This window comes from Dasypus novemcinctus, chromosome 6 (genome assembly GCF_030445035.2).
Source record: "Dasypus novemcinctus isolate mDasNov1 chromosome 6, mDasNov1.1.hap2, whole genome shotgun sequence".
Classification (NCBI taxonomy): domain Eukaryota; kingdom Metazoa; phylum Chordata; class Mammalia; order Cingulata; family Dasypodidae; genus Dasypus; species Dasypus novemcinctus.
In genome coordinates, this window is record NC_080678.1 from 81,521,777 (window position 1) to 81,540,302 (window position 18,526).

Here is an 18,526-nt window from a genome sequence, read left to right on the forward strand (position 1 = left end):
TATGAATAAATATATTGATTTATCAATAATTTGGACATGACTGGTTTTAAGTCTCTGAAAGTCAAAAGAGAGATATGTGACTCATTAACTTATGTACATATCATAAACTCATAAATCTCCTATCTAAATTTCAGCAGAATTTAAGCAGGTAAAATAAGTGTGGAGATTCATTAAACCCTGCTCCATAGGAATTTCAGTTCCTTTTGTCCTAGTTTACAGCTCCTTGATCTGCAACACATTTCACTCATAGAGAGCAGGAAATCCCTCATACAACCTAAAGGACAGGGACTCCCTCACAGACAAAAGTTCATGCCAATGAGTAATAGCATAATTGATCTTATTCCAGTCTCATATTTAATCTGTGATTTGAAGTAGTCACAAATTGAATAAAGCATGGAGATTATTACATCTCAGGAAAAATGTGCCCAGATTGTAAGTAAACCACAATCTAAAGGAAATGGCATTTTAAGGAGGGGGGGGGATTAAATAAATAAATAAATCTTTAAAAAAAAAACAAGTTCATTTATCAATACTTTAAGAAGTTTTATCTAGTGAGCAATTAAAAGCATTTGGTTATGTATTAAAACTTTGATTTTTAACTATTTCCATATTTTCCTCTGCGAATCATCTTTTCTGTTATAAACACCACAATTATTATTTCCCTTTCTAGGTTTTGATCATATTTTTATCTCTTTCACCTGAATATGGGCAATATTTCATATCCATTTGATGTAAAATGTTTTCCTGCTCCATGTGGCCCAATATTGTGGGAATCAAAAAGGAGATGGAAAGAAAAATAAATGTTAATTCTTTTCTGCAAATTGGAGAGATTGTCAAGACTCTAAGTGGACTGTAATTGACAAAAAAACAAAATCTAGAAGCAGTATTTCTGAAATGCTCAGGGAAAGGTTGGGAGAAAGGATGAGAGAATAAAAAAGTTACTCTTTGAAAAAGAAATAAATAGTGGCATCATAAAAGTGGACAATTACCTTAACGAGCAATTCATTCTTACTTAAAAATATGGTATGAACATCATAGTTTTTGGAAGAGGTTATGTCAAAGTTCTGCAGGTTGATAGTCCTTGCTTAGGAAATAAATTTTACCTAGACTATCCATTTTCTACTGTGACTTTTTAAAGAAAACATGGTTTTTTATTTGGACAAAGTTACCTATTACATGTAATAGGAATAGAACACACAAAACATAATTACTATCTTTGGTTTGCTGAGGAATAAAGGAGGGATAAGAGAAAACGGTATAACCAAGGAGGATACAAACTACTTGAGATAAACCACAACCAATAAAAGGCAGCAACTAAATGATTAAGCAGAAGAAATATTTGATGACTATGTAGGATAAAGGCTCCACTTAGAAATGATTGCTTTTATAGGCCAATTACTAGATGATAAAAAATTAAATCCAGAAAAAATAAAGTTTTCATTAAAGAAATAAACCAAAATTCATGAAATGACTACATTAACAAGTCATAAGAATATATGGATAATGGAAGAGACTGCATTTTTTATTCACCTATGACATACTACACTAATACAAAGCCAGACCACATTTCATATTTCACTCTAATAGTGCCAATAAGCTATTTCAATAATTTTCAAATATCTTCTAAGAAAAAATCTGAACACTTTCAAGCTTTTAATTTTTAAATGCTTAATCTAGCTTAAATATTTTAAAAAACATTATCACTTATCTGTAAGATAACGTTCTTAAAACCAAAGTAAGTGACTATAGATGTTAAGCATTCTTTGTACAAGATAGTTTTGAAATGCATTTTGATGCTGCAAGAGCCAATAATAATATGCCTTTTTGAAGCAGGCTAGTTTAGGGAATGAAAAGACGAATCCGGGACCTGGTAGAAAAAAAACGGGGCCACGGAAGCTCACCTGGAAATCCTCTGAGGGAAAGACACCCTCCCCCACCAAGAAGCGGCTGCAAGAACCTGAGAGAATTTTCCTTAATCATCAGTGATCAAGGAAAAGCCCGGGATCTTCTCAAGGGCCTTATCATTGGCCCCCCACCCCACCCGTGGGGAACTGACAGGTGAGGTAATCAGTCAAAACAGCCAACAACTGGGACCCCTCCCCTAAACATTAGCAAGTGGGAGGAATAATTAATGGTTTAAAAAGCAAATGGAGAAGTTAAATCCACCCTTTTTACCCCCCTCTGCCTGGACCAGCATGCAAGTATACCTGGAGACCTGTAATCCGTTATTTTCTCCCATTTTTATTCTCTTCTCTTGTTTCCTTAATAAACTACTGGTGCAACTAAATTGCATATTCTTAAATTCATTTATGTAACATAGTCAAGAACCTAGAGGAAATCCGACATTTTCTACAAAGAAAATTACTAATATCCTTAGAGTAAGGGATTAGCATACTTTAAAAAAAAAGATTTATTTCTTTATTTAATTCGCCCCCTCCCCCATTTGTCTGGTCTCTGTGTCTATTTGCTGCGTCTTGTTTCTTTGTCCGCTTCTGTTGTCGTCAGCGGCATGGGAAGTGTGTGTGACGCCATTCCTGGGCAGGCTGCACTTTCTTTCGTGCTGGGCGGCTCTCCTTACAGGGCGCACTCCTTCCACGTGGGGCTCCCCTACGCGGGGGACACCCCTGCGTGGCAGGGCACTCCTTGCGCGCATCAGCACTGCACATGGGCCAGCTCCACATGGGTCAAGGAGGCCCGGGGTTTGAACCGCGGACCTCCCATGTGGTAGACGGACACCCTAACCACTGGGCCAAGTCCGTTTCCCTAGCATACATCTTAAAACATAAAGTAGTGCTGAGTTCTGGGAAAATATCTCGCCAAAACTCAAAAGCTACTTAAATCCAGTTTCACTGAGTATCAGTTGAAATAGGAGTAGTTGGTTTATTCTCAAGGGATTTTTTTTTTACTAAGTTAAAAGAAATCAGAGAAAAGACAACAAATACCAAAGCAAAAAAATAATTACCCATTATCTGTCATAAGCAGTGGGGCTATTTTTCCCTATCTTACACCTGGAGGTTCTATGAAATTCAAATACAAATGAAAAAACACTCCAGGAAAATGTAATACTATGTTCTACATTTGTTCTTGCTTTCAATGACAAAAAGGCAAAAGTGTAATTCAGTCAGAAGGGAACAAAACAAGCTGTTATCTATGAATTTGTTACTGGTCAAATGATGGTTTGTTAAATGGTGTGATAAATCAAAACAATGGGGGCTAAGATGAGGGCAGTAAATAATTCTTTCTCTAAGCAGTTCATAACTACTTTATATTCCAAGTGCAAAAAAAAAAAAAAAGGAAATCATCCATTTAAAATCAAAGCAAGTCTAAATAAAAGCAAATTACTGTAGGGTGTTAGCTTTCTAAACAAATTTCTGGCCATGATGCATGAAGTCTACAATAATTACCATACAAATCTGGTTTTTCAATAAGAAACTGTTCTTAAGATTTATGTAATCTAGAAACTGCTATGTAAGAATTAAATTTTTCTGACAGAAGAAAAGAATTATGAAAATCCAAAGGAAAATAATAAGTTGATTAAGCATTAATCCTTAGCATAATTATCAAATTAAGGACTTAATAGATGACAACATTTCTAGAAAAACTTTTTAACTGATCAAGCACTTAATAAGTTTTACACTTTTCATTATATAGGGTTTTTAAACAATTCAAAAGTATAGAAATTCCATATGAAATAAAAGACAATCCATAAAGACATAAACCAGTGACCTCAGTTTTAAAATTCTCTTTAAGAAGCCTAACCTTAGCTTTAACAAGATCTCTAGAGAGAGTTTAAATGGGAATTAGTATTGAATTTAGATGAAGAACCCAGAAAATAGATTCAATATGCATATCATAATGTGAATGGAAAGGAAATCTGGACTGTTTACTCTCTGCTATCGGACAAACTGGCTCAGGGTGACTGGCCTAATTATTTACCTCTTTATGCGAGTCCCCCTATTCCTTTTTTCTCTTTTAGAACTTCATTCCCTAGTACCACAAAATTGACTTTCATATGCCTGGCTTTTATACAAGTTACACTTTTATACATTATGCATTGCTATCCCTAAATCTTGACTTTTATACTCTAATTTCAGAATTTTATGCTTCAGTATGCACAAATAAATATTTGCAACCTCTGCCTTCCAAACACAGAAGCAGAGTCATCTTTGTCTCCAAAGCAAGGTAGTACTCAAATACTTTAATATTTTATTGCATTTAACTTTTGCTATTTTATAAAAGTAAGCAGAAATCAGAAAAATGCAAATGACACTAACGATAAATGTAGCACTCATTTTCAACTTTTTTATGTGTTTTCCTGTTTATATAATTACAATAGAGGACTGAATTCTAATGCTACTCTGGATTTCTTTAGTCACTAAAAAGTGATTTGTTAAATTTATTTTGCTTGAAGATATTATTGACTTAATAAGTCATAATCCAAGGAATATGTAGTTGACTAGTTGATAGATTTCTTGCAAGTCTTCAAACATTTATTGGTCATCTCCTGTGTGCCAAGCCTATGTTGGACTCTGATGTCACAAAGATAGATAAGATGCCAAAATCAAACCCTGACATTAGTGCCTGCAGGAACTCTTCACACTGGAATATGGTACTTTGAAGGTATATACAGCAGAGACACCAAGGATTTGAGAGAGGAGGTGGCTGACCCAAAGCAAAGTCAGGGCTCTGAACCTAAGTCTCCTGACATCTAGCTCAATGCCCTTTCTTTTTTATCATTCATTTAGACTATGGGACTTTAAAAAGAGGATACACACAGATGGAGGCATTTTAGGCACTGTGCCATCTGAATGGGAAAGGTAACTTTTAGGTACATAGCCCTGGCTGAGACCTCTCAGATCTTAAAGTAGCCACTCATTCTTCTCACTTGTGTAAAAGAGCTTAGCATGTATCTCTTCACCTTACCAGTGTATGTAGAGGTAATAATGCAGGCATTGCCACATTCCTGCAGTTTCCACTAACCCTGACCTTTACCCATCTAGACCCTCTTTTTGTGATCCTGCCTTTTCCAGCCACTCCATGATTTTCCTTCTGATTTCCTTTTTAAACTTTGTAAGGTCATGCCTGACTCTTTCTTCTTTCTGTTGTTTTTTCTTCCTTGTCTTTAAAATTGACACTTTACTTTTCTTTCTGAACCTGTGTAATATTTTCTTTTTCCTTGTGGTGAATTCAGTCTGAAATGGAAAAACATGTTTAACTGACTGCTTTATGATATAATAAAATTTAAAGTTTCATTTTCTACACTTAAGAAGATTTATTATATGATTTATTCAGGCATGGAATAAAGAATTGTAAGCAAATATAATGCAACCATAAGCAAATTCTGGGAGGCCTTAATAATTATTTCATAAGCACTAATAAGGACCATTGTAATTTCTAGTTAGTATTACTGCTATGTATTATCAGAAAGTTTGAGGAAGGTTAAATCAAACAGGTGTTTTTGTAAGAAATGCAAAAGTAATACTGGGAGGCTTTTTAATCTTTATAATGGATACTGAGTTAACCTTCAAATGCCAACATATATTGAATTAGCCCTTAAGATAAATACAGCAGGGAACCCATGAAAGTTACCTTATGGAAAAATATAGAGAACCTTCTGCTTGATTCTTTAAGAGCATTTGAAAGTACTTTTAGGCAGGCCTCTTCACACTAAGCAATATGCTTTTTTGATAAGATAAACAGAAGGTATTCAGGTATCTTTCACACATAATTCTACAGGAACTTTAAAATCTTCTTGGTAAACAACAGGATATATACACAAATGTCATAGTTCTCTCACCTTTCCATCAAAGCGTTTTATTATATACTGATCCAGGCCCAAGTCTGTAAAGGAGAAGAAACAAATACTTAGTCATTTACTTTAACGCAAGTGAAACATATAAAATGACATCTCAGTTTTGTTCCCAATCAGTCAATTAAATGTACTAGATGGTTCACCCAGAACATTTATTCAGAGGCCAGGAAAAAAATTTGTCTTACTTCTCAGACACAAAGTTTCAGTGCTAAGTTTCCAAACTTTTTATTTTACATATGAGAAAACTTAGGCTCTGAGAGGGTAAAGAGGATAAAAGTTGCATGTATAAACCTACCCAATTAGTTAACAGCAGAGCCCCTGTACTCCTCCCGGAGTGGTTTTCTTCTTATCATATCAAGGATCTCTACTACCTCTCTAAAGAGAGGGGTATTAGTTTAATCTGAATACATAGTAATTTTTTGCATTAAGTTAAAGAGAAAATTTGAGTTCAATACCAAAAGAAATTATGGAGCACAACTAAACAGAAAGAGACCATCTTGATACTACTTTTTAAAGTTGGATGAAATAATAAATATTTACCTTGGTAATAATGAGCACTGAATTTCAAGCACTGTGAAAGATACAAGTAAATATATTACATGCCCTTTAGGGCAGGGATTTTTTTGTTTTGTTTTGTTTGTGTTTTCTTGGTCTTTGTTCTCAGCTTTATCCCTCAGACTTGGAACAGTGTTTTTGTTTTTTTAGATTTATTTTTTAATTTATTTCTCTCTCCTCCCCCCCGCCCCCAGTTCTTTGCTCTCTCTGTCCATTAGCTGTGTGTTCTTCTGCCTCCGCTTGTATTTTTGTCAGCGGCACCAGGAATCTGTGTCTCTTTTTGTTGCATCATCTTGCTGTGTCAGCTCTCCATGTGTGCGGCCCCACTCCTGGGCAGGCTGCACGTTTTTTCAGGCGGGGCAGTTCTCCTTATGGGGTGCATGTGGGGGACACCCCTGTATGGCATGGCACTCCTTGCATGCATCAGCACTGTGTGTGGGCCAGCTTCACCACACATGGGTCAGGAAGCCCTGGGTTTCAACCTTGGACCTCCCATGTGGTAGGCGCATGCTCTATCCATTGAGCCAAATCCGCTTCCCTGGAACAGTGTTTAATCAATAAATATCTCTAAAAGGATGAATGAATGGGAAGAGTCCTTGCCTTGAAGAGTCACAATTTTGTTAGAAAGACATATGGTTATAATAATTAACTTTACAAGGGAGTACACAATTAGTTTCATAAGAGTATGCCATGGGAATTTTGAAAGCAGAGAAATTAGTTCTCAATTTTACTGATTTTGCTTGCATAATTCCTCAGTTTTTTTCTTTCAGTTCTCACTGTTTTCATGCTAGTTTGGGCCATCATTTCGTTATGCTCACAGCATTACAATAATAAGATCATCATTGCTCCCAGAAGCGCCTTTTTGCATTTCTATTCCACACATCTGATTACACTTTCTCCTTAACTGAAATGTGCTTCATCTTCTAGAAGCCTATCTGGAATAAAATGAACCACTGATAGAAAAAAACAAACAGATGATTCAGGAAAAGGAAATTTTTAAATTGATTTTAAATTTGTAAACTCACAGATATTTAAGAAGATATCAGAGTCATAAAGACAGAACAGGGAGGGAAGTGGATTTGGCCCAACGGATAGGGCGTCCACCTACCACATGGGAGGTCCAAGGTTCAAACCCCGGGCCTCCTGACCCATGTGATGAGTTGGCCCATGTGCAATGCTGATGTTTGCAAGGAGTGCCGTGCCACACAAGGGTGTCCCCCGCATAGGGGAGCCCCATGCACAAGGAGTGCACCCCGTAAGGAGAGCTGCCCAGTGCGAAAGAAGTGCAGCCTGCCCAGGGATGGCACCACACAAACGGAGAGCTGACGCAGCAAGGTGACGCAACAAAAAGAGACACAAATTCTGGGTGCCGCTGACAAGAATACAAGCGGATACAGAAGAACACACAGCAAATGGACACAGAGAACAGACAACAGTAGGAGAGGGGCGGGGAAGGGGAGAGAAATAAATAAAAAATAAATCTTAAAAAAAAAAAAAAAAGACAGAACAGGGAAACGGATGTGGCTCAATCAACTGGGCTCCCATCTACCATATGAAAGGTCTGGGGTTCAGTGCCTGGGGCCTCCTGGTGAGGGCAAGCTGGTCCGCGCAGTGAGCTGGCTCACACAGATTGCCACCCATGTGGGAAAGCTGCCCTGTGTAGAAGTGCTGGCTGACATGGAAAGCAGGCGCAGCAAGATGACACAACAAGAGACACAGAGGAGAAGAAATAAGAAGACATGGCAGAACAGGGAACCTGAGGTGGCGCAAGAGAGTAATCACCTCTCTCCCACTCTGGAAGGTCTCAGGATTGGTTCCTGGAGCCGCGTAATGAGAATACAAGTGGACACAGAAGAACTTACAGCAGATGGACACAAAGAGCAGACAATGGGGGGAACTGAGGAGGTGGGGGTGGGGAAGAAATAAAAAAATAAATCTTAAAAAAAAAGGCAGAACTGGCTTCTATGATAAAAGAACAGAGAACAAGAAAGAGTTCTGGACAAATAAAATTGTAATTGCCTATCTCCTGTTTTTTAAAAGAATGTCAAAAGATTGGGATAATGAAAACTTCCAGGTCACTGACAAAAAGACAAGAGGGTAGAAAATAGTAACTATAAGTGAGAATTATAGAAAAATAGAAACTCAATTCAGGAAGTCCAAAATCATCCAGGATCTTTTCTTTTTCAAAAATATTTAGAAAAAATTATTAGCAGTAAATGTCGCCCAGTTGAAGAAAGACACAAACTGGCCTACCAAGCGTTCTAGCAAGATGAACAAAAAAACTAACCATGTTTAGGCGTATGCTTGTGAAATTTCAGAATACCAAAAATAAGATCCCAAAAGTTTCCAGAAAAAACCTTTCTGGCTACTAACAAAGAAATGAGAATCAGATTAAAATCAGATATCTAGGAATAAAACTGAACTAGAAGATAACGGTGCAAAAGATTAAAGCTCTGACAGAAGAGAATCTTCAAAATAGAAATCTAAATATAATATTCCTGTTCAACATTTTATTAAGTATGAGGGGAGAATATAAACATTTCAGTCACCTACTTCACATGGAAGTTAACCTAACATGAGTCCCCCTGCCCCAAAGAAAACATGTTGAGGAAGTCCTCAAGAAAAATGAAAAATGAATTCAAGCCTCCACACATGAACATAGATAGAAAGTTCCTAAACAAAATGTTAGTAAACCAAATCTAGTATAAACAAGATAAAATTTCAACGGAGGCCCTAGCCAGGGAGAAAGAGAAGTAAATGAAAAAATGAAAAAGAAAACAATTTGTATTATCATCAATGATTTGAAATAACTAGGAATAAATCTAAGAGAAGATACCTAAGACTTCTACAGAAATTAAGAAATTTTATTGGAAGACATTAAGAATGCCTAAATATGGAGGGAAATGCCACATTTGTGGACCGGAAAACTCAAAGTTGTAAAGACATAATTTTTTCCCAAACAGATTAATGGATTCAGTGCAACTCCAAACAAAATTTTAACCCAGATTTTTAATTTCTCATTTTGTAGAAGCTGGCAAATGAATTTTAAAATTTATATGGAAATTAAAATAGGCCAAGAATAGTCGAGTCATTCTTAAAAAAGAAAAAAGTCTTATTCACCAGATGTCTAGACTTCTTAAACGTTATATTAAGATAGTACACTATTGGCACAGGGTAGTAAAAAAGGACAGAGTCCAAAAACGGACCAATGAATAATCAGACAATTGATTTATGATAGATGTAGGAAGGCATATAACATATATTAATATGGAAAAGGATGGGCCTTTCAACAAATGGGGTATCCATTGTGGGGAAAAAAATGAAATTGGATTTTATTTCACACCATACACACAAAATTAATTCCATATAGATTAAAAATTGAAGTGCAAAATTATAATAACTTTTAGAAAATAATACAAAAGGATATCTCCCACACCTCAGGGTAGGGAAGATTTCTTAAATTAGACTGAAAAAAAATAGCTATAAAAACATTTATAAATTCAAATAGATTAAAATTTTAAACTTCTGTTCATAAAAAGAGTGAAAATAAAAGACACGCAGTGGATAAAAATATCTACAATATATATGACCAACAAAGGACAAGGATCCAAAATATGTAAAGATCTTCAAATCATTAAGAAAATGACTACCAAATAGAAAAATGAGCAAAATTACTCAATGCCTAAATATGGAGGGATATGCTATGCTACATTCATGGACTGGAAAAGCTCAGCTGGCAGCAGGGAAATATAAATTAAAACTGTAATGAGATATAATAAAATACCACTATAACACACCCACCTGACAAAAATGGAAATGTCTGATAAAAATTTAAATATATGATAAGAATGAAAAACAGGAAATCTCATACACTGCTGATGGAAGGGTAAACTGGAAAAGAGTACAATATTAGCTAGAAAATATTATACTCTGAATATATTATGACCCTAAAAACATTCGTATGCATGTACACCAGCATATTCAAAGCAAATTCTTGTAACAGTAAAAAACTGGAAACCATCCAAAGGCCCAACTATAGTTGAGTGGAAATAAACTATTTTATTTTATACAATGGAACTGTAAGTAGCAAATAAAATGAAAAAAAAAATTGCTCTATGCAAAGATACATAAACAGCTCATAAACATAACACACACACATAAAACAAGACAAAAAGAACATGGTTCCATTTATTATAAAGTTTAAAAACAAGAAAAACTAAATTATACTGTTTAATATAATAGGTGGTAAAAGTATAAAGAAAAGCAAGGAAATTATTAGCACAAAGCCAGGATTATGGTACCTCAAAAGTGAGAGGATTATGATCTTGGAGGGGCACAGGGGATGTACACGGGTGCTACTACTATTCAATATGTTGACCTGGGAGACAATCACATAGTATCGTTAGTTTAATTGTATATATACACTTTTGGCACTGTTCTATTTACATGTTGTATTTCACAATAAGAATGTACATGAAAATGTATTCAATCTTGTGAATAAGAGAAAAACAAATTAGAATTACAATGAGATGCCATTTTCATCTACTAGATTGGCAACAAAGCAAAAACTTGATATTCTGTTAACACTCTGTTGGGTTTTAGAAAAACAGGCACGATCATATACTGCTAGTGAGAGTACATCCTGCTAAAATACGTATGCAAGGCTTTCAATATTACAAAAGCACATACCCTTTGACCAAGAAATTCAATTTTTGGGACCACATCCTACAAATATATTCACATAAATGTATACATCATGAATTGCGGCAATGTTTTTAATATTGAAACACTGGAAATAACCCAAATGTCTATCAATAGGGGACTTAGTTACACTATGGTACATCCATACAATGAAAAATTATGTGGCTATTAAAAAAATAATGTGAAAGCTCTTTATAAATATACGGAAAGAGCTCCAAGATCTATTGTCAAGTGAAAAAAGCAACGTGCTTAATAGCACGTACGAGTGACTTTTTTGCACAGAAAAAAGGGGGAGTTAAGAATGTACATTATATTTCCTCGTATTATATTGCATACAGAAAATATGGAAGAATATATTAGAAATAAGTACAATAATTAACTTGGGAAGGCAAAAGGGGTGGAAACCAGACAGATATGGGACAAGGACTAAGGAAGGCTTTACATTATTTCATCCTTTTGATTTTCAAATTATGTGAATATATCAGCTTTAAAAAAGTAAAAAGCAGGGAAGCGGACTTGGCCCAATGGTTAGGGCATCCACCTACCACATGGGAGGTCCATGGTTCAAACCCGGGGCCTCCTTGACCTGTGTGGAGCTGGCCCATACGCAGCGCTGATGCACGGAAGGAGTGCCGTGCCACGCTGGGCCGTGTAGGGGAGCCCCACACGCAAGGAGTGCGCCCCGTAAGGACAGCCACCCAGCACGAAAGAAAGTTCAGCCTGCCCAGGAATGGCACTGCACACATGGAGAGCTGACACAACAAGATGATGCAACAAAAAGAAACAGATTTCTGTGCAGCTGACAACAACAGAAGCGGGCAAAGAAGAACACGCAGCAAATGGGTATAACTTAGTGGTTGAACACCTGCTTCCCACATGCAAGGTCCCAGGTTCAATCCCCGGTACCTCTTTAAAAAATCGGGTTTTTTTTAATTAAAAAAAAATTTTAAAAGACAAAAATCAGTCATGACCAAAATAATAGTTTAACTTATTAATAAATAAAAATTATCCAAATAAGGAGAAAAGAACAAAAAGAAAAAGAAAGCTGATTCCAATGAAACAGGTAGTATTGTCAATAGAATGCATAATCATAGTGACAATGATGCAGGAATATACTAAGGAAAAATATAATTATAACTACAAACTATAGAGAAAAAAAGCTCCTTAAGAAAGTCATGGTATAATTATGAAAAAAAATGCAAAAAAAATGTGGCACTATTTTAAAGCATTATGGATTGTTAAAAAAAAAAGAATTTACATATGACCTTGACGCTTAGAACATTTTCCTTTGAAAGCCACAATATTAATGTCATAGAGTTACAGTTCCTTCTTTACAGGTTCAGTTAGTTTTGCAGTGGACACTACTTAAATAACAACAATAAAGTAAGTGATTGTTATTTTACTTTTTAAAAAGAAATTTATAAGCAATAGATGAAGGATTTAATTATGATTAAGAAATAATTATTACCAGTTTTGACAGTGTAAAGGCAATACCATGGTTGGCAAAAGGCAAACAGAGAAGTAAAAGGAAATTTAAGAATAATAATTTCATCTTACAAAATGTGGAATTAAGAATTACTACTGTTTCAAGTTAATGAAATAAGAAATACAGTTTAGAACATATTATTTCAAATAATAAAAACAAACCAAAGAGGGGAAAAAACACTATCAAAAGTTGGAAAGTGCTTCTGGCCAATTACTGTTCCAAGTTGATGAAATAAGAAATACAGATTAGAACATATTATTTCAAATAATAAATATAAACCAAAGAGGGGAAAAAACACTATCAAAAGTTGGAAAGCGCTTCTGGCCAACCAAAATGGCAGCATTTTCTGGCCAACCAAAATGGTAGACTCTCCAGGGTGCCATCCCCCCAGAGAATCTTTGAACAACTAGCAAAAAATAACAGAGCCATTTTTCTTAAATATCCACAAAACAGGGTTGCTGTAACTGGGCAAGTGCTGAATTAAGAACTTGTCCAGCTTTAAAACACAATAGGAGAAACATGTGGCACCTTTGTTGACCCCTCTTCCATCCCCTTTCCAGGGTACTGTGGAGCCAGCTTGTGCTCCCATTGTGGCCCTATTCTGGAGGGAGGACAGTTAACCCCTACGTACATACTGGGGTGCCTGCGTGTCTCATCCAAACTATCAGATGGTGGCCTGAAAGACTAAACCAGTAAACTCATCTTGGGCTTGCCCTTCCGGTACTTGTAACCCAGACAGAAGCAGCATGGGGATAGCTAAAGCAGTGCAAGAAAAAATTAAGACAAAGCAGATGGGTGAAAGATTACATGTTTTATGACATACAAAAGGGCCCCTGGGAGGGGAAGAAAGTCTATTTCATAGGGAGGGAATGATAAACCTGCCAGGGTTGGGGGAGTTTCTGAGGACATAAGTAAGCACAAGCCCAAGATAAGACACTGTGGGAAAAAGAGTTTAAATTGTATTTGAACTTTGTATGACTTGTTCCTTATTGTAGATGTTGCAGTTGTTCTCTATTATTATAGATGATGTTGCAGTTCTGATAGCAAACAGCTGCTTGGTAGTTTCCAATAAATATGATGTGGAAACTAGGGTCGAGACTCTCAGTTCCAGAAGCTGTGAGTCCCCTGGTCCCATCTTTATATCCTCTCTTGTGTCTCTCTTTCTGTCCTTTTGTTTTGTAAAGTTCTACCTTGTCTTCCCTTTGAGCCAACTTATCGCTGAGCTGATCTCAGCAAGACACAATTTTAGAAAAAGCAGACAGGATTCTAAACTTCACATTTGCCTTGGGCTGATCTTCTTGAGAGGAGGGCTAAACTCTGAAGGAGAGCACCAGCCAACATAAAGTCATATTGCAAAGAATTTGAAAGGTGTTTTTTTGTTGTTGTTGTGTTATTTTGTTTTGGCATTGGATGGTTTTTGTTAGGTCCAGGCACTCAAGTAAATCTGTCTTATCACTAGTTAGATACAAATTGAAGGGATAGACAGCGCCAGGAATAAATCCCAGAATTAACACTTTAAAATAAAATATTAAATTACACAGTGTGCAACAAAAGATTGCAAGACAAACAGGAAATGATAGCCCATCCAAACAAAAATCCAGAAACCATTAACAAAGACATTAAAACAAAAAAAAACTCCTCAGTATGTTCAAGGAGATAAAGGAAAGCCCAGAGAAAGAACTAAAAGATATCAGAAAAACAATGAGTGAACAATATTAAAATCTGAATAAAGAGATTGAAAAATTTACAAAGGAAACACAGAACTAGTGGAGTTGAAGGCCACAACAAATGACATGAAAAACTCCATAAAGAGTCTCAATAACAAACTGGAGCCAGCAGAATAAAGAATCAGTGAATTAGAAGACAAGAAAATTGAAATAATTCAGGCTGAGCAGCAGAAAGAAGTATTAAAAAGAAAAATGTGAGCAGTGCCTAAGAGACCTGTGGGACACCATAAAACATACCAACATATACATTGTGGGAGTCCTTGAAGGAAAAGAGAAAGGAGCAAAAGGAATAGTCAAGAAATAATGGCAGAAAACTTCCCAAATTTAACAAAAGACACAGCATGCACATTCAAGAAGCCTAATGAACCCCAAACAAAATGAACGCAAGGAGAAACATGCCCAGTCACGTAGTAGTAAAATAGCTGAAGACCAGGGAAAAGGAGAGAGTTCTAAAACCTACAAGAGAAAAAGCAATGTGTTATGTACAAGTGAGTCTCAGTAAGATTCCAATTTCTCATCAGAAAGTATTGAGGTAAGAAGGCAGTAGGACAAAATATTTGAAGTGCTGAAAGAAAACAATTGCCAACCAAGAATTCTTCTTTTTTAAATCTAAACAATGATTAACTTTAATGATTATTGCATTGTAATCGGGAGAAGTGGGTTGTCTGGAAGAGTTAAGTTTCTTTTTTGGCTTGGTGGAAAAATATACAGGATGATGAAGTCTAGATATTGATTGAAAAGGTAATATACTATCAAATATACATTTAAAAAGGAACCACATCAAAAATAGAAAGAGTGAATCTTTTCTTAAAATTTTTAATTTTAATTTTTTTCTTTTTTTTTTTTAATGTTACATTCAAAAAATATAAGAGGTCCCCATATACCCCCACCCCCTCACCCCACTCCTCCCACATCAACAACCTCTTTCACCATCATGGGACATTCATTGCATTTGGTGAATACATTTTGGAGCACTGCTGCACCACATGGATAATGGTTTACATTGTAGTTTACACTCTCCTCCAGTCAACCCAGTGGGCCATGGCAGGACATACATTGTCCACCATCTGTTCCTGCAGTACCACCCAGGACAACTTCAAGTCCTGAATTAATTTTCTATTATAGGAAAAGAATGAGAATAAAGAAAGCTCCATCAGTCCACTACAAACCAGGAAGGAAGGAAGGAAAGATGGAAGACAGATGAATGAAAGGAAAATCAGTAAATAAGAAGAATGGTAAAAAAAACCAACACAGTATAAAATGAGCAAAGTAAATGCAAATATACCAATAACCACTATATACAATAGTCTGAAATATATATTTCTTTAAAAAAGGAAGAAGCGAGAGACTCAGAATGCAAAGATGACACACTTAATCATAGTGCTTGAAAAGCTACTATCCTGGAGCCACTTTGTACCAGCTTGTGAAAATAATATTGCATACCTCTTCCCCACACCATATGCATGTTGGTTGGTTGAAATAGGCCATGGTAGGAGTATTTACACCACAGAAACTGACAAACATTTCAAACTAAGCCTTTCTTTGTCACACAACTGAATATATAACAGATAAAGGCTAACAAAAAAGAAGATAAAATGTTATTCTGAGAAAAAATAGAATTAAAGGCAAAAATCATGAGGAAGGACAAAAGAATCCTATTTTGTATCAATAGAAATGCAAGGTTCTTAAAGAAAATATAAAAATCTTTAAGTGCCTGACAACATGTTAAGCAAAATTTGATGAAAATATCAAAAAAATTAATATATCCATAGGTGTATTTATTGTCCTGTGGTATATTTAATATCTACTATTTTCAAAAACCAACAATTCAAGTAGAAAAAAATGTGAGTAAGGCTACTTTCTTTTCAAACCCATATAGAATATTTATAAAAACTCCTTAAATCTTAAAACCCAAAATTTAACAAGTCAAAAATATAAAAATCATATAGGCCATCTGCCCTGTCTATGGTTTAATACAACCACAGTTGTTGTTTTTTTCCCAGTCTAATCCATATTTTATTCCTCCATCCTGAGAACCGTGGGATTGCAATGCCAATTCCACCTCTAAATTGGGGTCAACTAAGAATTTTATATCCAGCAAGACTGGTTTGCAAAAAGGTGGGAGAGATTAAGGCATACTTAGAAACACTAAAGCTGAGGGTGTCTGTAACCACTAGACCTGCCCTACAAATAATGCCAACGAGAGTTCTTCATACTGAAAGAAAGGACACTAGAGAGTGAAGGGAAGTGGAATAAAGAAATAAAGACTGCTGGTAAGAGTAACCATATGAATAATTATAAATGCCAGTACTATAGTTTATTTTTCAGTACATAACTCCACTTTTTACTTCTTACAGTTTCTAAAACGCAAATGCATAAAAAATGACAAATCTATAATTTGGGATATACAATGTAAAAAATATAATTGTAGCAAGTAAAGGTACAATACAAAAAACCAAATATATATGGAAGTAGGCATTAATGGAATAATTGGTGGTCAAAAAAGGTTTAAGACTTATAAACACAAAATAGCAAAATATCCTAAGAAAGTCCTGCATTATCAGTAGCTACTTTAAATGTAAATGGCTTAAACTCCACAGTCAAAAGGCAGAGAGTGGCAGAATGGATAGAGACGCATGCCCCAACTATATGCTATTTACAAGAGACTTAACTTAAATTCAAATCCATGAAAGTGAAAGGATGGAAAAATATACCATCCAAGTAGTAACTAAAATAGAGCTGGGGAAACTATACAAATATCAGATAAAATTGACTTTAAGTAAAAAAATGTTATGGGGGACAAAAAGAGTCACTAAGTACTGATAAAGGGGTCAATTCAATAAGAAGACATAAAAACTATAAATACATATGCACCGAACAGCAAAGCCTAAAATTTGTGAAGCAAATATTGACAGATTTGAAGGGAGAAATAGAAGGTTCTACAATAATGTAGGAGATTTCAATACAACACTTTGAATAATAGTTAGAACATCTAGAGAGGAAACCAGTAAGTATATAGAAAATTTGAATGACACTCTAAACCAGCTAGACCTAAAAGATATACATAATACATTGCCCAAAAGAAGCAGAATATACACTTTCCTCTAGTGCACATGCACCATTATCCAGGATAGTCCATATGCTGGATCACAAAACAAGTCTCAATAAATTAAAAAATACTGAAATCCTACAATGTATATTCTTATACCCTAATGGCAAGAAGCTATAAAACAATAAAAGTGGGAGAAATGGAAAATTCACAAATGTGTGAAAAGTTAAACATAGAATTACCACATGACTTGGCAACCTCTCTTCTAGGTTTGTACCCAAAAGAATTGAATGCAGAGACTTCACCAGATATTTGCACAATGAAGTTCAAAGAAGCTTTATTCACAATTGCCAAAACATGGAAGCAACCAAAGTGCCCCTCAACCAATGAATGGAAACACACACATATAAAATGGAATATTATTCAGCCATAAAAAAGAATGACATTCTGATACATGTGACAACATAAACTTTAAAGACAACATGTTGAGTGAAATAAGCCACACAAAAGAATAAATCTTGTATTATCTCACTGTCATAAAATTATTAGAATAAGCGAACTCAAAGAGTCAAAATCTAGGCTACAGGTTACTAAGGTATAAATTTTTGGTAATGGATGGTGGTGATAGCAGCACAACATTGTGAATGTAATTAACAGCACTGAGTTATATCAGTGAATGTGGCTAAAGGGAAATTTAAGATTATAAATATATTAACAGAATAAAAACTTAAGAAAAACAAATATAGGACTGTACAACACAGAATGAAACCTATTATAAATGATGAACAATATTTAAGAAAACAATTATAAAAACGTTCTTTCATGAATAGTAACACATGTACCACAGTAAAGCAAGGTGTTAATAATAGTGTGTATTTTATGTATGGCTTTTCTTTAAAGTTGCAAATTTTCTTAAAAAATGCATGTGGGGGGAGTGGATGTAGCTCAATCAGTTGGGCACCCGCCCACCACACAGAAGGTCCCAGGTCCTAAAAGAAGACAAGCAGATGCTTCCCCCACCGCAATGAGCTAGACACTACCCCCACCACAATGAACAGATGCCATAAGCCAGCAAATGCCACAGCCCGCAGGCAGCAGATGTGGCTCCGGTTATTGAGCATGCGCTTCTCATGTGGGAGGTCCAGGGTTTGGGGTCCAGTGCCTCCTAGAGAAGGCGAGCAAACAATGAGCAGACA

General features: G+C 35.6%; 1 protein-coding gene across 1 annotated transcript in view; it reads right to left on the reverse strand.

Moving 5' to 3' along the window:
• Nucleotides 1-18,526, reverse strand: part of MICU1 (mitochondrial calcium uptake 1) — a 257,726-nt gene that overhangs the window by 143,562 nt on the left and 95,638 nt on the right. The window contains exon 5 of the mRNA XM_058299000.1: nucleotides 5,798-5,841. Coding sequence (XP_058154983.1) covers nucleotides 5,798-5,841 — 44 coding nt within the window. The remainder of the gene's footprint in view (nucleotides 1-5,797; nucleotides 5,842-18,526) is intronic.